The sequence below is a fragment of the Pan troglodytes genome, chromosome 22 (assembly GCF_028858775.2).
Source record: "Pan troglodytes isolate AG18354 chromosome 22, NHGRI_mPanTro3-v2.0_pri, whole genome shotgun sequence".
Classification (NCBI taxonomy): domain Eukaryota; kingdom Metazoa; phylum Chordata; class Mammalia; order Primates; family Hominidae; genus Pan; species Pan troglodytes.
The window spans coordinates 33,491,837-33,519,335 of NC_072420.2; the positions used below are offsets into that span (position 1 = coordinate 33,491,837).

General features: G+C 43.5%; 2 protein-coding genes across 12 annotated transcripts in view; one reads left to right on the plus strand and one right to left on the minus strand.

The window, feature by feature from the left end:
- The window catches only part of LOC100609577 (putative uncharacterized protein C21orf62-AS1), a 250,016-nt gene that overhangs the window by 17,483 nt on the left and 205,034 nt on the right, over nt 1-27,499 (plus strand). For 3 of the 10 annotated variants that reach the window (XR_010154561.1, XM_063803713.1, XM_063803715.1), the window contains one exon: nt 7,373-8,142. The exons of the other annotated variants lie outside the window; for them this stretch is intronic. Coding sequence is in view for 2 of the 3 variants with exons in the window: in XM_063803713.1 (XP_063659783.1) it covers nt 7,373-7,579 (207 nt within the window). In the remaining variant the exon portion in view is untranslated. Of the gene's footprint in view, nt 1-7,372; nt 8,143-27,499 lie in introns of those variants that run through there. 10 annotated transcript variants of the gene reach the window in all.
- On the minus strand, nt 1,100-24,062 carry EPCIP (exosomal polycystin 1 interacting protein). 2 transcript variants are annotated; one of them, XM_531431.8, is made up of 3 exons: nt 23,951-24,062; nt 20,932-21,012; nt 1,100-4,914 (listed from the first exon to the last, which is right to left on the minus strand). In XM_531431.8, the coding sequence occupies exon 3, from the start codon at nt 4,848-4,850 to the stop codon at nt 4,191-4,193; it is 660 nt and encodes a 219-aa protein (XP_531431.3). In that variant the 5' UTR covers nt 4,851-4,914; nt 20,932-21,012; nt 23,951-24,062; the 3' UTR covers nt 1,100-4,190. The 2 variants fall into 2 exon arrangements, with proteins under 2 accessions (XP_531431.3, XP_003319095.1); XM_003319047.6 differs by lacking the exon at nt 20,932-21,012.

A 27,499-nucleotide genomic window follows, 5' to 3' on the forward strand; every position in this document is an offset into this window, starting at 1 on the left:
ATCTATAGTTTATTATCATTTGTAAATTGTGTGCTACACATTCTTTACATCCGTAAAATTGAAATAAACTATGTACATACATATCTGCGTACTTTTTTGAAGACTAAAGTGAAAGCAAGTTTATTAAGAAAGTAAAGGAATAAAAGAATGGCTACTCCATAGGCAGGGCAGCCCTGAGGGCTGCTGGTTGCCCATTTTTATGGTTATTTCTTGGTTATATGCTAAACAAGGGATGGGTTATTCATGAGTTTTCCGGAAATGGGTAGGGGGTGGGCAATTCCCAGAGCTGAGGATTCCTCCCCTTTTTAGACCATGTTGCCATGGCATTTGTAAACTGTCATGGCGCTGGTTGGAGTGTAGCAGTGAGGACGACCAGAGTTCACTTTCATCTCTATCTTGCTTTGGGTGGGTTATGGCTTCTTTACTGCAACCTGTTTTATCAGCAAGGTCTTTATGTCCTGCATTTTGTGCTGACCTCCTATCTTATCCTGTAACTAAGAATGCCTAACCTGCTGGGAATGCAGGCCAGCAGGCCTCAGCCTTATTTTACCCAGCCTCTAAACAAGATGGAGTCGCTCTGGTTTAAACGCCTCTGACATTTCCCCCCTCCCTTTTATAAGAGAACCCTTAATCCTAAGGGTCGTAGAGAGATGAAGGTCCATCTTCTGTAACTTCTGGAGGCTGAATGAGGTGATGATATTCCTGCCTATCTATTAGGGTCTCAGATCCAGGGTAGAGAGGAGTTCAGTCAGAGAAAGTCCATATGGTGAGGGCCATTCATAACTCTGACTAAAAGTGATATAACTAGTTTCCAGATTTTGGAGAAATTAGGTAGAGAGAAACAAGCATGCTTCAAATTTTGTTCACAGGAGCGTAATTTATGCAATTGTTGAAAGCTGTCAATAGCTCAAAAGAAAGGTTTCCTTGACTCCAAAGTCAGCCAATCAGTGTTGGTCTATTTCCTTTGGGTCAGGGGTCTCCTTAGTATCATCCCTTTGTGGTTGCCATAAAGATGTTACCAGAAAGGGGTCCTAAACCAGACCCCAAGAGAGGGTTCTTGGATCTCACATAAGAAAGAATTCAAGGCGAGACCGTAGAGTAAAGTGAAAGCAAGTTTATTAACAAAGTAAAGGAATAAAAGCATGGCTACTGCATAGGCAGAGCAGCCCACCTCCCTTTTTTGTTGGAGAGCTGGTGGTTAAACTTTTATTAGCACACCACTGGCCAGAGGCAATAAGCTACTAGCCCCAGGCCAGATGGGTACCATTAACATAGTTTGTTTGACCCACATGATATTATTTAAAACAAACAAACAAAAAAGCTGAATGGCAAGCCGACATTTACAAATTGTGAGAATTCACATAACAACCTGGAATTCCTCATTCTCTGAAGGATCAGATCTGGCCCCATCAGATTTTCCCATGACAACACTCAGTTGGAGCTGAGCCACTGTAGAGCTTCAGGTGGGGCAGGCACCCTTACTTAACCACCATCCCACCACTCCCTGTTGTCCCCCAAACCCTGCAGCTAAGTGCCAAATGCCATTTATCCCCATGCCTGCACTGTGGATTTTCTCTGCCCATTCTTCATCCCACAGCAGCACAAACTGAACCAGATTTTTAGTCCAGAAATCTGAAACCTCAGGCTTGATTTATAACTAAATTAGCTTTCCTTTTCTGTTGGTTTAAGTCCCATTAACTCACAAGTATTTCTCAAAAGACTTACTTAAAACATATGTGAAAGGGCTTTGAAACTATTAAAAGCTACCAAATGGAAGATATTTATAGGAGGCATATACTTTCTATCATCATTTAATTTTATACTTTATTAATAAAAATTATTAAAATTCAATTTGTTATATTTTCAGTAACTAATGACAATGAATATATTACTAATCTTTTCACTTGTCTTTTCTTGCTTTCCTTTTTCCTCCTTTTTCCCCTTTTCCTTATTCTTTTCTTTCACTTTAACATTATCTGCAGTACAATGTCAGTAATGAGGTCACATTTTTCTATTAAAATTCATACTTTGATCTTTGTTTTGGCCTAATTTAAACACTGACATGGGCTCATGCTAATTAGCCTGAATGGCTAAATCCCCCACCAATTAAGCAAATGTAGAAATTGCAGGTTATTTCAGTTACTCTATGTTAAGGTTAAGTGAAAAAAAAAAAAAGTGATGTATGTGATCTAAAGTCATCAACCCCAGGACATCCTGTTAAGTCATGGACTATTTCTTATCATTATGGTATCATGAATGCAATAATGTTTCAAATTCATTCCACTCCAGGTTTAAACATTTGTATCACAATTGCAGTGGATTCTTTTTTCTTTTCTTTTTTTTTTTTTTTGAGATGGAGTTTTGCTCTTGTTGCCCAGGCTGGAGTGCAGTGGCGCAATCTTGGCTCACTGCAACCTCCGCCTCCCAGGTTCAAGTGACTCTCCTGCCTCAGCCTCCTGAGTAGCTGGGATTACAGGCATGCACCACCATGCCTGGCTTATTTTGTATTTTTAGTAGAGACAAGGTTTCTCCATGTTGGTCAGGCTGGTCTCGAACTCCCGACCTCAGGTGATCCGCCTGCCTCGGCCTCCCAAGCCATGGATTCTTTACAGTCCACTTTAATGGCAAGTTGCGTCTCTATGAGGGAAAATTTTCTTTGTACAATAATGAATCCATTTAATTTTTTCAAAAGTATGTTGCTTTGGTTCCTTTTATCAGCACACATAAAATCATTTTGTGTTAACCGTGTCATATAAAATGCCTTCACTTTGCAATCTTAACCTTCCAAATGGATTGAGCCTTAGATTTTTTTTGTTAATTATCTGTTAATAATTTGAGCACTTTTAACAATAGAAATAATGTTGTAAGTGGTGAGTAAATTCCCAGGCTAGCCCCTAATGTAGTTAAACATAGCTTGAATGGTATTCATCTAAGTTCTGATTTTTGGAGCAAGAGGAAAAGGAGTAGGAGAAAGAAGATGAAAATGAGAAGAGAAATTGGTGAAATGGTATAGCAGGGGCAAAGACAGACCATGCAAAGCAAGAAAAGGAAAAGAATGTGAAAGGCTAGAAGTGAAGAACTTTCCTTGCAGTTAGGCTGTGCTCTAAGCAAAATTTTGAGATAGATGCAAATGTGTTTTGTGTCCTCCAATTTTCAGTGCTGCATCCCTCTCTCTGGAACACTGGTCCCCCGATTTGATCCTAAGGTCTTACCCTATCCATGCCTGTAGTACCTCCACCCCAACAAACACAGTCTCCAACCTCTTATTTCTCGGTGCATCTATTCTTAGCAAGGTATTTAGAAAAGATCAGTTTAAGAGAACCTAATCATTTTATTATTATTATTATTTTTTTTTTTTTTGAGATGGAGTTTCGCTCTTGTTGCCCAGGCTGGAGTGCAATGGTGTGATCTCTGACTCTGTCACCCAGGCTGGAGTGTAGAGTGCAGTGGCACGATTTTGGCTCACTGCAACCTCCGCCTCCCAGGTTCAAGCGATTCTCCTGCTCAGCCTCCGAGTAGCTGGGATTACAGGCATGTGCCACCATGCCCGGCTAATTTTGTATGTTTAGTAGAGATGGGGTTTCTCCATGTTGGTCAGGCTGGTCTTGAACTCCCGACCTCAGGTGGTCCGCCCGCCTCGGCCTCCCAAAGTGCTGGGATTACAGGTGTGAGCCACTGTGCCCGACCATTTTATAAAACTCATAGTCCCCAAACCTCTGAAATTGATTATTCTCTACTTAGGGGAATTCCAAGCAATTTCACAAAATGAAACAAAAAAATTAAGGCAGTATTTTGAAAGAAGATATGTTTCTTGGGGGTCACCTTCTAGGAGGAGCTCCACTAAGCAGTCTCTAGGGTGTATTGCTTTCTCCATTTCTGACGGGACATTTCCCTGCAGGCTTCTAGTTGCAGAGACCAAGCCTAGCTGGCTCCCAAGACATGTCCCTGGACGGAATCAAGTTGGTTTTTTGGTTTCTTTTTCTTTTGTTTTTCAAAAGTGTTCTCGCAGTTGGGCACAGAGCAGAACAGAGAGCTGGTTATTGGTATGTGTGGCTGTGTTGCAAATGGAGCCTGCGGAGAGAGGCACAGTTGTGGGTAGGGATACCTATCTCACGGCCTTATTTCCAGATTCCTTCTGCAAATTATTCATCATTTGCCAAAGTTCCAGGCAGCTGGACACAGTTATTATGCTAGTAAATAAATGTGACAACATAGCTTTTGTTGCTTGGCATTGGGAAGCTTCTAAAGTAAGAAAAGTCAGGAAAGTTGTTGGCAATGCTGGTAACGTTTTCAATACTATATGATTGTAAGGCTGAGTCCCTGTTGAAAAGAGCCATATCTAAGAATGAGATATACATACATGGCTGCCAGCCTTTGTGTAACCACATGGGCTTCTCTCTGGAGTCACTGTCCCCACCGCTATGGATGAGTAAGCTCTGCTCTGGGAAGGGATGCTTGGCCTCCATGTTGATGCGCAGCCTCTTCAGACCACAAATAGCCAGGTATTCAGTGGGGAGAGTGTTGGTGCTGCACAGGGAAAGCTTCAGATCTTGGACCAGCGTGAAGTTCAGCAGGTGGCCCAGCACAGATGTGTCCGTGAACCAGATGGTCAGATGGCCATTGTAGCTGGTTCGCTCTACCGCAAGGGGCAGTACGGTTTTACAGTTGCACATCAGGTTGGCCAAACTGTAGTCACAATCCCGGATGTCCGCAGAACAGCTGCAGTTCCGAATGGTGTTTTCCCTTGTGAAGATGAGCGTGCTGTTCTTCTGACCTTTGGTGAAGCAGTTAAGTGCAAAGACACCCAGAGCGCTGATCAGAAGAAGACAGTGCCTGGGAGGTGGTGCCATGCTTGCCCAGCATGGGCCAGCGTGTTTATCCCCCCTCTTTTTGAACCAATTTGTTGGAACTCACCTGAAAGAAAAGAGGCAGCTTTATCACAACCTTTCATTTGAAATACACAGCTTATGGAAAAGCTGTAAAAAACAAGTTGTAAACATTTCTTTCTTGCAGTTCTAGTAACTGTTTCCTGAGCCACAGGCAATGCTTGCAGCCCAGGCACTGGGCAAGCTCTTTTCTCAGCACCTCATCCAGAGACAGCAGCCAAACCTTTGAGCTCTGCTCATCTGAGGTGTAAAACTCCCAGTGATGTTGGCTGACAGTGAGACCAACATGCCAACAACACAGCCAGAGCGATGCCAGAGCGGATGCCAGAGAGGAGACCTACCACATCCTATCTATGGGCAGGGATTTGGAGTTGAAAGAGCACATTCTCCAAACATCCAATTACTAGCATGAAGCGCCCAAAAACCCCTGAACATGACATGCTTTCCTCCCCCTCAATATCTGACTTCCTGGAATTCGGGAGACAAACACTTCTTTGTTGGATTCAGCTATCCAAGCGCCACCTATTACACAACATAGCATGAATACCAATGAAGCATTTAGTTAATGGTAAGCTTTAATTTCTAAGTAGATAAACATGCCTCCCATCCCCACCATATTAATCTGTTTGTGAGTCCATTCATCCTGTTCAGGGCCTCTTACAAATGTACCTAGGTAACTGTGGTAATAGACAATAAAAAGACTAATCACCCACCGATTAATCACAATTATTTTGACTTAGCTACTCTTATGCCAGAAGAAATTTATGAACTGATCTTGTCAATGTATTGCAGGGCTCCAAAACAAAACCATATATAAGAACTTCTAAAAAATCTAAATAAGGTAGGGATGCATGGGTAATTTAAAGAGCAACACCAATGTCCAGTTTTGGGGTAAAAGCCCTACGGTGTCTGGCATATGACAGATGCAGCATCCTCCTTTGTGGTGTGATTGGAATGAGATGAGATGAGCATTATGGCAGAGTGTACCACATTTCAGTTTGGCGAAAGTAATAACATTCCCCCAATGACTGAGGAGAGAAACCAAACAATACAATTCAGTCCATCTCCATTTGCTAAGCTCCATGGGTGTGGTGGGATACTTGGCATGCGACCTCTGAGTGGGAGGGCCCAGAGCTACTGGCAGGGCCACTACACTAAGGGCCAGGGAGCCACAGATGGAAGGGTCAGTCTGAAGAGCTCAACATGTGTCCAAAGAGTACAGTGACAGCAGGAAAGAGGCTAGGCAGACAAGCAGCAATTAGGGTGTAAGATGAGGCCACAAGGCAATTAGAAATCCAAAGGAATCAAGACTAAAAATGCCAGGGATCGGGTAGACAGGCAGGAGGCACAAGCCACAACCCCATGGCTGGGATGCCAGGAGGATAGAAGTAAGCTCTGCCGCGTAAACTTGAACAGAGGGTGAGACATTGATTCACAGCAATTGTGACTGTATTCATGCATTCATCCCTCCCTTCCTTCCTTCCTTCCTTTCTTTCTTCCTTCCTTCCCTCCTTCCCCCTTCCCTCCTTCCCTCCTTCCTTCCCTCCTTCCCTCCTTCCTTCCTTCCTTCCTTCCTTCCTTCCTTCCTTCCTTCCTTCCTTCCTTCCTTCCTTCAACTAATGCTTATTGGAAGATTACTAGGTGGCATGCCCTCTGCTAGCCATGGGGGTACAACTCAGAACAAGACAACCCAGGGCCCAGTCCTCATAGAACTTGTGTCCTAACGAAATTGATTCTGCTTCCAATGGGCTGGGGCGTCATAGCCCAAAGCCAGGCCCGTCCTGCATGTGAGGATGGAGAGGCTATAGCAGTGGGGAGGAGGCGAGAGGAGGGGGCAAATGCAGGAGTTAGGCAGGGCCCAGCCTGGGCTGTGTGCCAGGCCCTGGCTTAGGCCAAGCAGAAGAAACAAAGATACAAAAGACCTGGATCCTATCCTCCAGGATTTATCCTCAAAGGAAAAAGACCAATAAGGCTGAACTGAGAAGCACTGTACTGAACATACAGGCGGCTATGAGAACATAGCAGAGAGAGAGAGATTCGACGCGGGGGACTGGATAAGGCGGTTTAGAGTGATTTGTATCTATTTTGAAGTTGGCACAGGATTTTCTTAAAGGCTTCTTATTAAATGTATTAATAGGTACATTTTGTCATGAAAGAAAGAGCTTTGAGAAACGTGGAGAACAAGCGTTCTCCCTGAACAAGAGGCTTAACAGTCTTAAGCAGTGTTAGAATGTGGGTGTGTCTACCCCCTTAGTGAGGAACGGTGTATAATTTATTAATTACAAGATAATTTTAGACAATTAGCTGTCCCAGATTCCACTGGAGGCCTCTGGGACTTCGTGTCCCAGTAACCCTGTCATCCCAGAACCAGGAATGCTGTCAATACCGTTGGCCCACACTGACCCTAGCCTTAAGAGAAAAAAGAGGGGAGAGGTCTATTCATCAGCCCGAACCTAGTGAGAAAAGTGTCTGCCTCCCTGTTTCAGGTGCTGATCCTTTTAGAGGCAGCCGTGGAAGAGGAAAAGAGATCAGAAGAGAAAAGGATATTGGTTTGCTGGAACATGTGGGACAAGAAGTTCCCAGAAGAATTTGTGAGCAACTTCCCGACAGTAAGGCCCTGGCTAGACCTCAGGATGGTCCCTGCCTCCTGGACATTAGGAAGCCCAAAGGCCAGAACAAAAACACATGCCTAGTGGGGGAAGGCTCACTAACAGGGCACCAAGTGGGGCAAATACCCCTGGTAACCCATTTATGGAGGCTGCCACAGAAATGCTAGTTGGAAATTTTCCTCCTTCAGTCTATCATGAATTTCCTTTTTCTCTTTTGAGATGAAGTCGCCCAGGCTGCAGTTCAGTGGTGCAATCTCAGCTCACTGCAAGCTCTGCCTCCCAGGTTCCAACGATTGTCTTGTCTCAGCCTCCTGAGTAGCTGAGATTATAAGCACGCACCATCATACCCGACTAATTTTTGTATTTATAGTAGAAATGGGGTTTTGCCATGTTGGCCAGGCTGGTCTTGAACTCCTGACCTCAAGGTGATCCACCCATCTTGGCCTCCGAAAGTGCTGGGATTACAGGCATGAGCCACTGCACTCGGCTGTACCATGATTATTAGTTCAAGGTTCTCTTTCACTGGGGTAAAGACCTTAAGAGAGCAGTTTTTGGGCTTTATATTCTCAATTTCCCGCACAGTGCCTAGCACATAGCAAGGACTCAACAAATTTCATTGAATGAATGAAAAAACATAGTTTACCAAATGTCAGTGTACTCAAACTCTTTTCACTGCTAGCTATAGAAATCCAATTAAGACTCACTTGGGTAAAAAAAAATAAAAAAATAAACAAAATAAACTGCTCACTTATTTGAAAAATTAAGGAAGGATTTCAGGCATGGCGATCCAGCTACTCAAAAAAGGTTGTCAGAAATGTCTGTCTGTTCTTCATTTATTCTTTCTCATTTGTGGGCTTTGTTCCCAGATAAGATCACTCCTTCTGGGGACAAGATGGTCATTAGTAGATCCAGGTTTACTTTCTATCAGCTGAGCAACCTCTCAAGAAAAAATAAATAAATAAATAAACCTCTCTTTAAATAGCACCAGGCTGCTGGGTGTGGTGGCTCATACCTGTAACCCCAGCACTTTGGGAGGCTGAGGTAGGAGGATTGTGGGAAGCCAGGAGTTCAAGACCAGCCCAGCCAACATTGTGAGACATAATCTCTACAAATAAAATAAATTAGTTGGACATGATGGTGTGCACCTATAGTCCCAGCTACTCGGGAGGCTGAAGCAGAAGGATCACTTGAGTCTGAGAATTCGGTGTTGTTTAAGCCACCCTGTTGTGGTATCTGCTATGGCTGCACAGGCAGAAATAGGGACACAAGTGCAGGTTCAGGGCAAGGTGTGTGAGCACACTCAGTCCCTGGCCTCGGAGTCTCCCTGGATGGCTTCTTGCCTAGGGTAACTGACAGAGGGAGGGATGATATGCAAAGGCACCTGTTCTCCTCATGACCTAACCCCAATTCTTACTCCACGGGTTCATGACAGCCCATTCTGCTGGAGACTGTGTCTTAAAACTTCCTCCCCTAGTTTCTCTCAAGTACCCCTCGTGAGCTGTGATTTCACTGGGCTTTGAACTCTTAGGCCATTTGAGGCTGCAGTGAGCTATGATTGTATCACTGCACTCCAGCCTAGATGACAGAACGAGACCCCATCTCTAATGAATAAATAAATATGGCTGGGCACAATGGCTCAGGCCTGTAATCCCAGCATTTGGAAGACCAAGACAGGCAGATCGCTTGAGCTCAGGAGTTCGAGATCATTCTGGCCAACAAGGCGAAACCCTGTCTCTACCAAAAATACAAAAATTAGCCAGGCAGGGTGGCATGTGCCTGTAATCCCAGCTACAGGGAGGCTGAGGCAGGAGAATCACTTGAACCTGGGAGGCAGAGGTTGCAGTGAGCTGAAATTGTGCCACTGCACTCCAGCCTGGGTGACAGAGTGAGACTTTGCAACCAAAAAATAAAATAATAATAATAAATAAATAACCAAATAAGTAAATAAATAAATATTAGGAGGCAAAAATACATTGGTCTCCTGAGTCGTACACTCAGCTTGGGAGCCAATGAATGGGATCAGCCCCACTGCAAAGAGTGGACTGAGAGGGTAGAAGGATGGTTCTGCAAAGGGAAATCAGGAGGCGCTATCAGAAAAGGGCCAGGTAGGCAGTCAGAAAGGTGGGTGCCCACAAGACCCATGGGATGAGCATGGGTGAGCATTGCAACTCTACTCCTCTCAGTCTCAGCAAACACTAAAGCACCACTTTGATAAAATGCCCTCTAAGAGTGCAGATATATGTCTGACTTTGTGGGATATATTCAGATTTTCAAATTGGCTCCTTTACTGGAGGGCCCCTCGATTTTACCACCCAAGAATCTTCAAGGATTTTTGCAGGGACACACTTTGGGTACTGCATTTGTGAGCGATAGCCCTGCTTACCTCTCCAAGTCCTGGCTTCACAGTGTGTTCCTTGGGGTGCCCGGGCCCTAGCTTTCTTCTGGCTTTAACCCCAGAGCCATAACTCAGATCTACACTTGAGACTGCTTCTTGCCAGGGCATCTTCTCAGCTTCTGACTCTTGAGCCTTTCACAATTTTCTTCTCTTGAGTCTTTCCCCTAATTGCATTTCCACTTTAAAAATAAAAATCACAGCCAGGCATGGTGGTTCACACCTGTAATCCCAGCAGTTTGGTAGGCTGAGGGGGGCAGATCATTTGAGGTCAGGAGTTCAAGACCAGCCTGGCCAACATGGGGAAACCCTGTCTCTACTAAAAATACAAAAATTAGCCAGGTGTGGTGGTGCACACCTATAATGCCAGCTACTCAGGAGGCTGAGGCACGAGAATTCCTTGAACCCGGGAGGCAGAGGTTGCCGTGAGCCGAGATCGCACCACTGCACTCCAGCCTGGGTGACAGAGTGAGTGAGACTCTATCTCAAATAATAAAATAAAAACCACTTTTGATTTCAAATTAAGCTCACTTCCAAATTAGGTTTTTAAATTGCTTTTGATTTTTAGTTGCTATAAGGATTTGGAGAATGTCGCTTGATTTTTCCACAATTAGTTATTTGTCTTTTGTGTTAGGACTATAGAGCTCAGAACATCATTATTTACGACATTTCAAATCTGTTTTGGGCAAATGCTCCAAATGCTATCCTCCCACTGACACAATATCTCCTTACTAGTAATATCTTCTTATAAACAGAACTAGTCAAGTTTGAAACATTCCTTTTGAAGCCAAGTATAAACATTATCTAAATGTTGGGTGTAATCCTAGATTGAGAAGGAATCTGTGTGGAATTTGTTTTGAAGTAACTGATGTCTGTATCTCCTCAATTTAGAACCCTCTGTCTTTATGCAGCTAGTTGCTAGTATTGTTCTTGAGATTTCTTCAGCTGCAATACAAAAATAATACTCAAACTGATTCTGAATAGAAGCTCTGGTTTTTAAACATGTCCAGTGATTTAAAGGCTCAAATATTTAATAATCATGCACAAAGGCTCAAATATTTAATAAGTAAGCACATAGGCCGGGTGTGGTGGCTCACGCCTGTAATCCCAGCCCTCTGGGAGGCCAAGGCAGGTAGATCACGAGGTCAGGAGTTCGAGACCAGCCTGACCAACACGGTGAAACCCTGTCTCTACTAAAAATACAAAAATTAGCTGGCCATGGTGGCACGTGCCTGTAATCCCAGCTACTCAGGAGGCTGAGGCAGGAGAATCGCTTGAACCCAGGAGGCAGAGGTTGCAGTGAGCTGAGATTGCGCCATTGCACTCCAGAGTGAGACTCTGTCTCAAAAAAACAAACAAACAAACAAAAAAAACAAAAAAAAAAACATGCACAGTTTTTAGCATCTTGACTGAAAAATTTGGATGTGTAGACATCCCCTGAGTATTTGTCATGGTTGCATCAAGCTACTTATTGCGTCTTACAACCTAGGTATATCAGAGACTTCTAGTCCCCGTGAATGCCATGTTCTCCTCTCCTTCTTTAGCACACTGTTGGACTTCATTTCTGAGCTTCTGGTAGTGAAGTGGTACCATGTGATTGAGTTCTGGCCAATGGAATATGGTGGAAGATTCCACGAAGGAACCGATGGCCCTAGAAGATGGCAGAACTGTAGACAAAAGGCCGAATCCCTGAATGATTGTATGAAAGAGAGCACACCCCTCTTCTCCCTTAATGGCATTAGTCTGTGATGTAAGGGAGGAACAGATCTCAATTACTCTAAGCCACTGATATCTTGAAGTTTGTCAAAGCACTAGTACAATACAGCAGGTGCTAATATTGCTTTGCAACTTAGGATTTTTACATCCTCTTTTCTCAAAAGAAAATGAGAAATCAACATTTAGAGGACATTTATTGGATGCCAGGCAAATGGCCTAAGTCATGGGGAAGCAAAAATGAAGAAGATATCATCCATGCCCTCAAGGGACTTGAAGTTTGCCCAGAGAACTTGGAATGTACTCTGGGAACAAACAACTGGGCAACTAATTATAAGACAATGTGATTGGTAGTTCTTAAAGATGCAGATGGAGGCCAGGCACAGTGGCTGACGCCTGTAATCCCAGCACTTTGGGAAGCCAAGGTGGGCAGATCATCTGAGGGCAGGAGTTTGAGACCAGCCTAGCCAACATGGTGAAACCCTGTCTCTACTGAAAATACAAAAAAATTAGCTAGGCGTGATGGTGGGCACCTGTAATCCCAGCTACTCAGGAAGCTGAGGCAGCAGAATCACTTGAACCTGGGAGGCGGAGGTTGCAGTGAGCCGAGATTGCGCCATTGCACTCCAGCCTGGGCAATAAGAGTGAAACTCATCTCAAAAGAGAAAAAAAAAAGATGCAGATGGAGTGGTGGTAAGGGAGAAATGGAAAGACTCTCAAAGGATGTGCTCTTTGGGCCAGGCAGAGAAGAGGTTCGGGTTAGGAAGGGCGAGGCAGTGCAGATATAAGAGTCATTGGCGCAGATGTCAGAATGACTAAAGTCCTTAGTATGTTTAGAGCAGGTATAAGACATCTGGAGGTCCATGAGGCTGGGGATGTAGGCAGGAAACAGGGTTAGACAGGACCTTGCTGGTCAAGCTAAGGGGTTTGGACTTTATGCTGGCAGTTACTTGGTCTCCAAACTTTTCTGATCATCACCCCATCAATAAATGATTTTAAAACCCTCCCCGATAGATGTATCTGTTAATTTATAAAGCCCATTCACATATTACCATGCTTACATATCATCTATATTATCAACAATACACAAACTGTAGCATTTTTAAAAATTTGAGATGAAAAATAAATAAAAATGAAAGTTTGAATATTTTCAGCTCTACCCCACTAGCTTGGCTTGCAAACCTCCTGTGAGGTAAGCTCCCTCTTTGGAGGCTCCTGCAAGAGACAAAAAATGAGATGGTAAAGGTCTGAAGCAGGAGACATCTACTTAGATCTTGTTTAAGGAAGGTAACCTAGGTTGCCAGGGAGAGACTGAATCTGGGGAGAAAACACTTGTCAGGACAGTGAATTCTAAATAGTTTTCTTTTGTATTTTCCTCAGTGATTTCCATCTCTCCATTTGTTGACTCCTTCTAACTCCAGGCTCTTTGGATAAATTTGTTTCAATATCTGGAATCCTCAAGGGGATGGAGAGAACCAAGGATGTAGGATTGAGAAGGTGGGGATGAGGATGAGGCTGTCTTCCTCCTATGAGCATGAGTCAGGACACCTGCTAGAACCTCCAGGAGGGAACCAGTGGTACAGGAGCAGGAGAGCCCAGTGGGCAGCACAGCAAAGCATTTGTCTCTCTCTGTCTCCCAGGCTGGAGTGCAGTGGCGCGATCTCGGCTCACTGCAACCTCCCACTCCTAGGTTCAAGCAATTCTTCTGCCTCAGCCTCCCATCGTTGTCTCATTCTTAGCATCCCAACACAGCTTGCCTGGGAACGCCACTCCCTGAGACATCCACTGTGAGCCCTGACAGCCACGAGAAAAACATAGCTCATTTTCTCAGAGTTAGGAGCCTCTGGGTGGCTTCATCAGACTGGCAGCAAGCCTAGCTGCTAGTGAGGGCTAGTTATGGCAAGCTATGGAGTAGGTGGAGTAGCTCTCCGATCCCCATTTCCCCTTGATGTGCCTTCCTCTTAACTCCCTGATCATCCATTCTTTTCTTTCCAGGAGCCAGTGCTGAAAACCCGCTCACAGATTGGTATCTGATACCAGTTGGTTAGGCCTTAATCGGAATTTAAACCGACACATTCTTGTCCAAGGGTATTTGCACTGTAAGCCTTATGGCTACCTTGTTCCTTATTAGAGAGATAGCAAGGATCAAACAGAAAGTATGGGAGGAGTGTGGGGTGGAGACCCACGCTGGGCTCCAGAAACAAGTGGTCACCTGTTCTCAGGTCCAGTGCCCACTTGTCCAGGGCTGTGCAACCCCTCTTCCCATTGAGGTCAAGGAGGGGTGTTGGCTATTCTGTTATGTGGATGAGATGCCCACACAGGCAGTGTGAGGGCTTTAGCTGTAGGATCTTGAAATGCTCTTGAAAAAAGGGATTTTTAGCATTTTTCTTTTCTTTGGCTTTGTTCCACGAATGCACTGCAGGAGATAGGTTAGAGATAAACACTATGTAAGATGATATTTGAAAACAGAATGATATCTTTGTTGTTTACTATTTCAAAGCTTATGAAGTTGAAAACTAATTTGGGTCCGTCCCCAATGTTTTCTTACTGTGATACTGTGATACTGTGATACTGTGTCTTTTATTTCTTCTTCACATTCCGTAACAGCACATCCTCATCCTTGGTATGAGCCACTGAATTTTCACAGGCCCTTGCAAGGATCTAATGCTGAAGTCACCGTTCTGTGCAGTCTCTGTGGGTGAAGATCACTTCCCTTTCATTGTGGTTTACACAGTTCATTGTGCGGGGCAGGAAATGAGTTCCCAGTAATTCTGATGTGATCGGAATCTTATTTGGTTTCTATAGTAGGATCTAAACTATATGCTCTCATCTGATATTTTTGCTCGTCTAGAAAAAGATGAAGTAAATTCATGTCTCCATAAGTTGGAATTATGCAGGCAAAATTAGCTTCAAGTATGCAATTTGGGTTTTGAGAGGACACACTTTAAAATATTTTTGTGACTGTTCATGTTGAACTCACTAGTATATAGTTGGATCAGTCGGAGAACCTGTCTGAGTCTTACTTCTCTTGACATGGCACAGGATAATAATCCAACCACACAGGTTGCAAAAGCAAAGTAGATGCATGTGATTATATATATATATATATGAATAGTACTATATTATTTATTTATTTTGTTTAGAGATGGGGTCTCACTATGTCATCCAGGCTGGTCTTAAACTCCCAGGCTCAAGTGATTCTCCTGCCTTGGCCTCCCAAGGTGCTAGGATTATAGGCATGAGCCACCACACCCAGCCTGAATAGTTCTGTAGTATTATGTATATTGTATACTCATAAGTACTCATAGGCATGCTACAATATACATAGTACTATTCATAGACATTGATATTTTGTAATATCAGAGTCATAGTGATAACAAATGTATTACCATGCTCTGTGAGGGCATCCCAAAAGCCACCCCAAAGAAATCTAAAGTAACTGGTTCATTTAATGCATTACTTGTATCAAACATTTGACTAGACAGAGAACAGGCACAGCGTAAAACAAAAATGTCTCTCTGCATGATTTTTCCTGTAATGAATCCAATCAGATTTACAAACGTCCTCCTGTAAATTCTGAGGATTGTGAGGTCCTGAAATTATTAGTGAGCTAGTCTGGAAAATAGAAATTAATTATCTGATTCCCATTTCTACTAACTTAAATGTGTATGAAATGTTTAAAGGAACAGCAGGAATATGGGATGTGATCAAAACACTTTATTTCTGATCTCCAACTGTGCCTAATGGATGTTATAGTAGGTCAAATAATGGTCCCTAAAGGTGCCTGTGTCCTAATCCCTGGGCCCTGTGAATACGTTACCTTACATGGCCATAAGGCCTCTACAGACGTTATTAAATTAAGAAACTTGAGGTAAGGAGATGATCCTAGATTATCTGGGTGGGCCCAATGTCATCAACAGGGTCCTTATAAGAAGAAGGCAATATGACAACTGAAGCAGAGATTGGAGCAATGTGGCTACAAGCTGAGGAATGCAAGCAGCCTCTAGGAGCTGAAAGAGGCAAGGAACAGATTTTCCCTTGGAGTCTCCAGAAGGAACCAGGCCTACTGACACCCTCACAGTAGCCTGGTCAGACTGGTTTTGAACTTCTGACCTCCAGAAGTGTAAAATAATATAGATATGTTGTTTCAAGCCACTAAAATTGTAGATTATTATTTTTTTTTTTTTTTGAGATGGAGTCTCGCTCTGTCACCCAGGCCGGAGTGTGGAGTGCAGTGGCATGATCTTGGCTCACTGCAATCTTTGCATCCCGTGTTCAAGCAATTCTCCTGCCTCAGCCTCCTGAATAGCTGGGATTACAGGTGTGCACCACCATACCAGGCTAAATTTTATATTTTTAGTAGAGATGGGGTTTCACCATGTTGGCCAGGCTGGTCTCAAACTCCTGACCTCAAGTGATCTGCCTGCCTCAGCCTCCGAAAGTGCTGGGATTACAGGTGTAAGCCACTGCGCCTGGCCAAGTTATAGAAATTTTTTATAGCAGCAATAGGAAATGAATACAGAGACTATGAGGAAACCAAACCACCACATCAAACCACCCTTGTGGACCAAACCAGCCCTTCTGTATTCACAGCCCTGCAGTGTTTGCTAATTACATTATGTGGTTTATTCCTCTCATTAGCCTGGATCATTGGTAACTAGTCTCCTGAAATACCAAGCTCAATGCTCCCATAGAATAGTCACACTATGTTGGACCCAGCCAAGCCCAAATGGATACATCTGGCTACGTCTTATGAGTTGAGGGGGAACCATCTTCAGGTGGTTAATTGCATACATGGAATTGTTGAAGGAGAGCGAAGACGATATGGGAGGGCCCAGGGCAGGGAAGAGCAGAGGGATAGGACAGTGGCATTTGTGTCTTTCCAGCCCAAACGTATGCCTGAGGCTGAGTCCGGTCAGGTAGCAAGCAGAGGCTGCAAGAAGTGCTTTTAAGAATTCTGAGATGTGAGGCACAAGTGGCCCCCTGCCCAGGCAAGAAAGGGCGACATTGAGTGGTGGACAGAAGCATTTTCTCCACTTCTGTACTGAGTACAGCTCAGCTCTAGCACAGTGAGGAATGAGGGACAGATGGCACTATTTGACCCTTTCTCAAGAACAGACTGTGGCTACCCCTGGATGTTGCTCCCTGGTCATCAAGCAACAGGGAGCCCCATGGCCAAGGCAAGGGACAGTCAGCATCCAGTGGGGGCTGGGGACAGAAGCAGATGAAAGGACCATTGTGCGCATAGGCAAGACCCCTGGGGACTCAAAGAAGCACCTAGAGGAAATTCTGTTTTGTAGACATAGTGGTGGGAGGAGGCAAGGACCTGTATCTGGTAGGTGGGAGCACGAGCCAACAGAATACAAGCTATTCGTGTTCACTTAACTTCATCTGTGCCCTCTGGCTGGTGAAGCCAGGAGCTCTTCAGGTATCAACTGGATTACTTGTTTGAGATTAAATGGATTGAATCATAGAAATAGACTAAACTGCTTAGGAGCTTAGAAGCTGAGTAAGAACTGACTGAAAAGTAGATATTTTATTTGGAAAGCACTGAGCTCACCTGGGTATTAATTTCACCCACTAATTTGCTGCCTGGATGCGGGGCTTCCTTGTTGGTTTACTGTGGGGTTTTATTAGTCCATTTTCATGCTGCTGATAAAGACATACCCGAGCCTGGGTAATTTACAAAAGAAAGAGGTTTAATGAACTCAGTCCCACATGGCTGGGAGGCCTCACAATCATGGTGGAAAGTGAGTCGTGTCTCACATGGTGACAGACAAGAGAAGAGTGAGAGCCGAGTGAAAGGGGTTTCCCCTTACAAAGCCATCAGATCTCGCGAGACTTATTCACTACCACAAGAACGTTATTGGGAAAACCACCCCCGTGATTCAATAATCTCCCACTGGGTCCCTCCCACAACATGAGGGAATGATGAGAGTTACAATTCAAGATGAGATTTGAGTGGGGACACAGCCAAACCATATCAGGGGGTCAGGTTTCTGATGCCTTCTTGCTGATTGCGGTTTCCCCAGTCCTTAGCACAGGGCCTGGCACATAGGAGCACTCCATGACTATTTATATTATCCAAATGAGTCCCTACATTTGCTAAGCCAATGAGGCATGTTATTGATCCTTGATTCCCTCTTATGCCTTTTTTTTTTTTTTTTTTGAGACAGAGTTTTGCTCTTATTGCCCAGGCTGGAGTGCAATGGCTTGATCTTGGCTCACCACAACCTCCGCCTCCCGGGTTCAAGCGATTCTCCTGCCTCAGCCTCCCGAGTAGCTGGGATTACAGGCATGTGCCACCACACCCGGCTAATTTTTAGTAGAGACGGGGTTCCTCCATGTTGGTCAGGCTGGTCTCGAACTCCCGACCTCAGGTGATCCACCTGCCTCAGCCTCCCAAAGTGCTGGGATTACAGGCGTGAGCCACCGCACCCAGCCCCTCTTTTGCCTTTTACCTCCTAGGATTGTCGAGTGTTAGCAAATCTGCAGGCAAAATTCATATTCTTCTTCAGCGACTTTCATTGTATGGCCTAGCCATGGCAGAAAAACCAGAATGAGTTTCTGTGTATGGGTGACAGGGTGGGAATTTGAGCTTACTCTCCTATGGCCTAGCTGTGCATCATCCTTGAAAGCCATTGAATGACATCTGGCAAAATCCCAGGAGGCACCTCCAACCTCCTGTGACTTTACAAAAGGCCTAGTCTAGGTTCCTGATTGCCTTACAACTTTCCTGTGAATCTGATGAGGAGGAAGCGTGAAATACACTTGGCTAGAATGGAGACCGTGAGTCCCAAGTCAGGCCTCCAGTCACTGCCCTTCCATCTTATGCCACACACCTTCCAAGGGGCGAAGGAAAACATGAGTAGAATTAGTATATTTTGGTCTCACAGATATTTGTGAGCATCACGAAGCCATTCCCCTAATTGCTCTTGGTTGAGAGATTACAACAGCCCTTGCTGCAAAACTCCCCCACGACCTAACCTTTCAGAGTCCAATCTTGCAAAGCTAACTCAGGGAGAGCTTTGCTTAAATTACTGGGCTAGTATTATGTGAGTGTGAAGTTGCCAAGGAAAATGAGTCAGACACTAATCCCTTTGCTAGGAGATGAGAGAAAAAAAAAAAAAAAAAGGCTGGCAGACCTTTACTATTTTAATTACCTGCTTCCAGAACAATAAAAGAGAATTCAGATCTTCCACTTAACAGTCGTGCCCTTCTTATATTCCCGTAAAGTACCTGCACCATTTCCTTAAGATGTAAGCCTTGGGCTTTTTTCCTTTCAACTGTGTTCAAGCTATAGTTCCGACCATTCGATTTTGGACAAAAATAAGAATTAAAATTTCCTTTGCTGGTTTTAGTTACAAATATTGGAACCAATGAACATTTAAACCTTGTTTCTTTCTTGAAAGATTTTTCAGAGTTTTAAAATGCCTCCTGGGAATGATGACTAAAGGTAATGTGGGATCCTGGATGGGATCCTGGGACAAAAAAAAGGACAATGGGTGAAATCTAAGGACATCTGAATAATGTTTGGACTTTATTTTATACTAATAATGTGTCAATACTGGTTCATTAATTGTGACAAATATACCATACTCATGTAAGATGTTAACTCTATATAAGAACTCTCTATTATCTTCACGATTTTTCTGTAAACCTGAAACTATTGCAAAATAAGAATTTTATTTAAAAAGAGTGAATCCTGATCTCATTGATGACTCTTTGAAGATTAGTTTTGTGACAGCAGCAGAGCTCCAGTAGATAATCTGGCATCACAATTTGGGCTAAACCGAGTGCCCATGAAATAGTGTCTAGGCACAACTCCAAATGAATTCTTCAGACCTCCTGGCCACAGAGAAGATTCTTTTTTTGTTTTTTTTAATGACCCAGAGACCAGGCATTTCAGAGATGCAAATGCGAAGTAATCCTTTTATGGGAAGTGGATCAAAACTGGGAAAGGAGAGGCATCACGGCATGTTGTGGGGACAAGCCTCGAGGGGTGCGTGTGTGTGTGTGTGTGTGTGTGTGTGTGTGTGATGTCTCACTGGGCTTTTGTTGTTCTTTCTTCTTTTCTTTCTTCCCTCCTTTCTTTCCTTTCTTTCTTTCTTTCTTTCTTTCTTTCCTCTTTCTTTCTTTTTCCTCTCTTCCTTTCTCTCTCTCTTTCTTTCTTTCCTTTTTTGAGACAAGGTCTTGCTCGGTCACCCAGGCTGGAGTGCAGTAGCTCACTGTCACCTTGAACTTCTGGGCTCAGGCAAGCCTCCCAACCTCAGCCTCCTGAGTAGCTAGGACTATAGGTGCGTACCACTGGCTAATGTTTAAAATTTTTTGTAGAGACACAGACTCACTGTAGTGCTCAGGCTGATCTACAACTTCTGGCCTCAAGAGATCTTCCCACCGCCCAAAGTGTGGGGATTACAGGCATGAGCCACCGCGCCTGCCCCCATTGTGTTTTCTTATACTCCAATCTGGACCCCATTCGCCTCATGCTGCTTATGTTCCTCTGTGTTTGGGGATGATTTCTGTTTCTTGTCCACTAAGAAACTACCTTCATCTCTGATACTGTCTTCAAATCTCTCCTCTTTCATGACATTTTATTATGCTGGGGGAATAGGTGACAGTTCTTGTTTGACTCAAACCTACTTTTCTTAGAGTGCAACATCAGTCTATTGTAAGATAAAAAAAAAAAAAAGAGCTTTTGTAAGCCAATCTGTTATCACACAGAGCCTTGTACCTAGTCGTGTTAGATTTTTAAGCCACTCAAAAAACCAGACTTTTGCTGTAATCATTCTATTGCAACCATTCTCATCAGGTTCCCAGTGAATCCCACCACCCCCATACCAAATCCAGTGATTAATTTCCTGGTCTCATTTTGTTTGACTTCCCACAAGCATCTGACTTAGTTGCCTCCCCCTTCTTTTTGAGTGAATAGCTTTCTGTTCCTCCATGATGTCACATTCTCCTGGTTTTCTGGCTCCTTCAATGGCCACTCCTTCTCAGTCTTTTGGCTGGCATTTGATCTTTTTTTTTTTTTGAGACGGAGTATCGCCCTGTCACCCAGGCTGGAGTGCAGTGGTGTGATCTCGGCTCACTGCAAGCTCCACCTCCCGGGTTCACGCCATTCTCCTGCCTCAGCCTCCAGAGTAGCTGGGACTACAGGCGCCCACCACCACGCCTGGCTAATTTTTTTTTTTTTTTTTGGTGCAGACAGGGTTTCACTGTGTTAGCTAGGATGGTCTGACTCTCCTGACCTCGTGATCCGCCCGCCTCGGCCTCCCAAACTGCTGGGATTACAGGCGTGAACCACCGCGCCCAGCCCTGATCTTCTTACCTGTTATTGTTGCATGTCCCCAGCTCAGTGCATGGCTGTCTTCTGTATGTGCGTCCACTCTCTTGGTGCCTGCATGCTGTCCTGTGAAGTTAAATACCACCTAGATGCTGATGGTGAACTGAGATACGTCTCTAGCTCCTGACTGCATCATGCTCACATGTCCCACATTGTATCTGATAGCTCTTTCTGAATGTCTAGTAGACATCTCCAACTTAACATGCCAAGTACACAGCTCCTGATTCCCAAGAAAGTTCAGACTCCTATGAGAAATGTTACTGTACCAGTAATTCACTTTTCCTCAGCCCTGTGTTCCCAAGGCTAAGCTAGCTAAATACAGCAAATTGTCATTGATAAAGAGGCAACATACTATAATATATAAAATGTGATACATGTATGTTGTATACTGAAAATTGAATGAAATCAGGAACTATCCATATTTTTATTCACTAATAGTAAGATCTAATGAGTGTTTCTTTTGTGCCAGGTACTGTTAAGTGTTTCACGTGTTTTATGTTATTTAATCCTTTCTGTAATCCTACAGGTAGATATTATGGCCCCCCTCCCCTTTTTTTTTTAGACCGAGTCTCAGTCTGTCACCCAGGCTGGAGTGCAGTGGCACTATCTCGGCTCACTGCAACCTCTGCATCCCGGATTCAAGTGATTCTCCTGCCTCAACCTCCCGAGTAGTTGGCATTATAGGTGGTGCACCACCACGCCCAGCTAATTTTTGTATTTTTAGTACAGACTGGGTTTCGCCATTTTGGCCAGGCTGGTCTCGAACTCCTGACCTCAAGTGATCCACCCACCACAGCCTCTCAAAGTGCTGGGGTTACAAGCATGAGCCACTGCATATGGTCCCATTTTCATATCAGGAAATGATACATGGGATACTCAGGGAGGTTAAATAACTTGTCCAAGGTCACAGAACTAGTTAATAATGGCTAAAATTTGAACCCAGACAGCCAACTATACTCTGAAGAGTCATGGTGGAAATTACAGCGCTATTTCCTACCCCAGGGTCTTGGGCCTATTCAAGTGAGATTCCATGCATTGTATTCTATTACTAGATGCTGTAGCCTTTAACCTATATGTGTATAGAACCCTCATGCTAAATGCTATGATTTGAATGTGTTTCCTAAAGTTCACGTGTTGGAAACTTAATCCCCAGTGCAACAGTGTTGAGAAGTGGGAGCTTTAAGGGATGACCTTTAAGAGGGCGGTACCCTCATGAATGGATTAATGCTGTTATTGAGGAGTGGGTTGGTCACCGTGGGAATAGGTTTCAAATAAAAGGATGAATTTGACCCCCTTTCTCTCTGTCTCTCTTATGTGTGTGCACATGTTCTCTTGCCCTTTCACCTTCCACCATGGAATGAAACAGCAAGAATGCCCTTGCCAGATGCAGGCCCCTTGACCTTGGAATTCCCAGTCTCCAGAACCATAAGAAAGAAATTTCTGTTCTTAAGTCCATAATCAGAATAGAGGACAATATGAGCAGAGTGCTGCTTCTGCTAACATAGGTATGGAATGTGGGACAAAGAATTCTCAGAGAGTGAGCCACTGGGAAGTCCTAACTAAAATATGTGGCTACCGTACTTTTCTACTTGACACAGTCCTTGAGAGAGTGAATTAGGCAATGAGTGCAAATCCTTCAGGCTTTCCCCTTGAGTGACTTGGTAGACACTCAGTTAATTGCATCACTGGGGTGTTCACATCCACAGCTTTGCACAGCTGCCCCTTGGTCCCACGCCCACAGAACTGTGAGGCCTGCCTGTTCTTCCCACTGGGGCCTATTGACCCACTAGCTCCCACAGACACAGACACAAGCCACTGGGCACTGAATTTTAAAAGCTGATAATGTGGCAGCTTTAAGCAGTGAAAAATATTAGTGTGGAAAAGAAAGATGAGAAATCCAAGTCAGCTCTTGAAAAGCACTCATTTCCATAAATACTTTATTGAAACTGTTATTTTCAGAAAATGCCCAATTTCTGTCAGAAAAAAAAGTAATGAAAAGTCTTTTTTTTCCTTCCAAACATATTGCATTATTTAGTCTAAAAAAAAGCAAAAAACTTCTCAAGGATGGCTCTTTTCGGTAAAAAATTTTCAAACAAATGAGGTCTTTTTTTTTGGTATTTTTTAAGGATGGGTTTTTTATAAATATTATGCACAATGTTTTTGAAACATTTCCTGTCCTCAGTATACACCAACATACTTTTTGCTAAAAGCTTTCCAAAAATATGCTTATTAAACAAAGAAATAAATGCAAGACTGTATATGTTCTACTGATTTTGAATTAAAACATTCCCCTCTTCATCTTGCCTTTTGCTACATTATTTATCATGCTTTTTCACTTTTGAATAAAAGACCAATTTTTTAAAAACGCGAACTATCCAATCCAAATGTTAATGCTCATCTTAGCTTACTTTCTTTTCTTTGTTTTCTAATCAGCAAACTCTATAAAGCCTGGTGTGTAAATAGGCAGTAAATATAATATTATTAAAAGATAAAACAGAGCAAAGAAACAGTATCAGCCGGTGTTTTGGGAGTTCCCACTTTTCTTTGTTTGTGATCACAATAGGAAAAGAGATATCATATCTCTTTTCCTTAATTGTTATTTAGCATTGAAGACTAATGGAAAAGTCTAGCCAGATGTTTTAAAATAGAGACAAGATTTCAAGGAGCTATCTGTTATATTAGCTTTAAGTGAGTTTATCTTTTTAGGGTTTAAATGAGAAGACCATGTCATTCTTTGCTTAATGCACTGAAAATCTTTCATTTTAAAGGCAGAATCTCAGTAAAGAGGAATTCATATGCCTGGAAGCCTAAAAAAGTGTTTCATAGTGAAAGCCACTCATACATGTACATTATGTTCAGGAAATGCAAATGCAACAAGAAGGTGACCCTGACAATGGTTCTTCCAACCGTCACAGTTCCTGCCATGCAGCAGAAATTCTGAAGCTCTGAAAAACTGTCTGACTAGACATGCTTTTTAAAAAAGAAGAACACAGAAATTACTTACATCTGAGAGTTCCACCGTGAGGCCTCGCCTCTCCACTCTACAGACCTCTGCCTGGCCACGGATCCTTCACCCTGGCTTGACAGCTGGTTTAATCTGCAAGCCAGGGTGGAATGCGTGGTCTTGCACTTGCTGTTCTTTTCCGTCTTCGGAGGGCCAGCAGCCTGGTCATTTCCATGGCAACCAGGAGGAAGCTGCTGGCCTACCAGTCTCATTAACTACACGCAGGAGAGAACCTGCCTTGGTGACTGCTGGCCACTCTTTTGGGGTTCTAAACTGGGAAGTTTCTAGAAGAAACTGAGGAGACTGTTGCTGTAGGCTGATCCCAAAGGATTGACACAAATGGAAGAAATTCTACTTTAGCAGGAAATTGAATGGATTAAATGTAGAGTACGGAGACTCCTTGATACTTTTACTTTCATGATTTATTCCACCTTTTTTGGTCTGATGAATTGTTACTTATGGTAAATGCCTGCACTACTGTATAAAGTGTCCTATCGTAGTTGTTCCACAGAAAAAAAACTCATTTGAACTCCAAAGATAGACATTATTCTCTGTCTTTTTAAAAATTCATTTAAAAAAATATTAGAAGCCACAACACCAATAAATAGGTAAAAATTATTCTATGTACATTAACTGATAGTCCATGTGGGCTTCTATAACAAAATACCATTAGTTGGGTAATTTACAAACAACATATTTATTTCTGTAGGCTGGGAAGGCCAAGATCAAGGCAGATTTGTTTTCTGGTGAGGGTCTGCTTCCTGGTTCATAGATGGCACCTTCTAGCTGAGTCCTCACATGGTGGAAGGGAAACTGTGGTTTCTTCAGCTTCTTACAAGGGCACTAATCCCATTCATAAGGGCTCCACCCTCATGACCTAATCACATTCCAACATCTCCACCTCCTATGCTATCACATTAAGGATTAGGTTTCAATATATGTATTTTAAGGGAAGATAAATACCTGGGCCTTAACAACTGATGAAGTCTCACTAAATATGGGAAAAAAAGATAAGGCAGGGGTCCCCGATCTCCAGGCCACGGACTGGTACCAGTCCATGCTACAGCAGGAGTTGAGCAGTGGGTGAGCAAGAGAAGAAGCTTCATCTGTATTTACAGCCGCTCCCTATCAATCACATTACCACCTGAGCTCTGCCTTCTGTTAGATCAGCAGTGGCATTAGATTCTCATAGGATAGAATTGAGAATGCTATTCTATTGTGAACTATTGTGAACTGTGTATGCGAGGGATCTAGGTTGCATGCTCCATATGAGAATCTAATGCCTGATGATTTGTCACTGTCTCCCATCACCCCTAGATGGGACAGTCTAGTTGCAAGAAAACAAGCTCAGGGCTCTCACTGATTCTACATTATGGTGAGTGGTATAAGTATTTCATTATATATTATAATGCAATAATAATACAAAGTGCACAATAAATGTAATCGCTTGAATCATCCCCAAACCACCTCCTACCCCTGCCTGTCCGTGGAAAAATTATCTTCCATGAAACTGGTCTCTAGTGCCAAGAAGGTTGGGGACTGCTGAGATAAAGAAAAATCTTGCTAATTAAAAGCACTAGGAGTCTGGAGCAATTGATTTGTAATTACCCAGATACAGATTCTCCAATATGTTAAAGAAGAGAGCACCTCAGTAGGGAAATTTATTCATTCATTTATTTATTATTCATCTACTGAATCCTTACCACACACATGCACTGTGCCAGGAGATTTAAGGGGCACAGAGATCAATGTCATGGTTCTTGTCTTTAAGGAAGTTATACTATAGGAGGGGCAATTATGTAAGTTGCATCTGGGAAATGTTTGAAGGGAGATACAGACACAATGCAGGGGAATCTCAGTGAAGGTCGGCCTTTGCCAGGGAGACTGGTGAAGTCCTTGGGGAGAGGTAGTTTTGGATCTAGGCCTTAAAGGATGGCTGAGATCTGCATGGTCAGATGTGGGGGAAAGGACAACGATCTCTCATGGAGTGATTCTTTGATGAACTGCGGATCCAAGCTGATGGATAAATCCTTCCTCCTTTCTGCACCCAGAGAGCCTGGCACAAATGGCTTCTCGGTGGCCCACAGGATAAAGGAACTCAAGTAATTAAGAAAATTGCTGGAGCAAAGGTTTGGAGGTGGAAGAGTCCCAGGCCTATTCAGCCATTTGGAAAGCCGGTGAATCACAGCCAGAATAAAGGGAATTGAGAATAGAGAGAGGCTGCTATTGTTGGGTGATCAGTTTCAGCAAAGCACATATATAAATTCTACCATGTAAGAATAGCAAAGTGGATCTTGGTTCAAACCTTGAGTCTGTTACCTTCTTGCACATTATTTAAATTTTATAAGCCTCAGTTTCCTTATCTATAAAGTGGGTATAATAATACTTTGTTGAAATGTAGAGCTGAGGAAAAAATGAGATAATATATGTGCACTGGATGCCTGAAGATGAGGGAGGGAAAGGCTGGCCAACAATACACCGAATGCCCCAACTTTCCAGAGCAACTGTGGCTAATCCAATGGTTTGGCGTACTCAACCTCTATTTCAACATCTTTCTGTCTTGCCTGCCTCTACTGTAGAGACTGGAAATCTCTATTATTCAACACAACAGAGTCTCTTGAAGCTGAGGTTTCAGATGGGATTTAAGTTTTATTATTTATACTTGATTCAGAATGAAGTCACGTGGAGAGAGGATCCTGAGACTTTGGGAATGAATTAAGTGAGAAGAGAGAGGAGAGTACTGGGAATCTCTTGCTGGCCAGGGTCTCAGCAGATATGGCATGGTCTGTTGTGGGGGTGGCCTTCTGACTGAGTTGTTGACTGGTTGTGGCCGATATGGCATGGCTCAAGAGCTGAGGACTGTGGCACTAACTTCCTGTTGGAGAATGTGGCCTCTTAATTCAGCAACTTCCTGGTTGTGGATGAGGTAGTAGCTCCCCATGATGGTCCAATTCTATGGTGACTTTCAGAGTTCAGTCTACAATCCATTTCTTCAGTCCTTCCAATGACTCAAGGCAGTATCTGTATATCTGAAGAAATTCCTGGTTTAAACCAGCTAGAGTAGACTCTGTTGCCTGTAACCAAGAACCCTGAATTATATACTAGTGCCTTAATTCTGTCCAATACAAGGTGACAGAGTTTGGATATATGTCCCCCCCAAATATCATGTGGAATTGTAATCCCCAATGTTGGAGGTGGGGCCTGGTGGGAGATGATTGGATCATGCGGGTGGATTTCTCATGAATGCTTGATGCTGTCCTCACGATAGTGAGTTCTCATGAGATCTGGTTGTTTAAAAGTGTGTGGCACTTCCCCACACCTACTCCTGCTTTCCCCATGGGACACACCTGCTCCCCATTCACCTTCTCCACGATTGTAAGTTTCCTGAGGCCTCTTCAGAAGCCAAGCAGATGCTGCTATGCTTCCTGTACAGCCCACACAACCATGAGACAATTAAACCTCTTTTCTTTATAAATTACCCGGTCTCAGGTATTTCTTTATAGCAAGGCGAGAATGGCCTACTATACAAGGTAAGTGGAAGTTTGCTGG

What these genes read in the sequence shown, in the direction of transcription:
- EPCIP (XM_003319047.6), bottom strand. Translation starts at nt 4,850, where the DNA reads ATGGCACCACCTCCCAGGCACTGTCTTCTTCTGATCAGCGCTCTGGGT.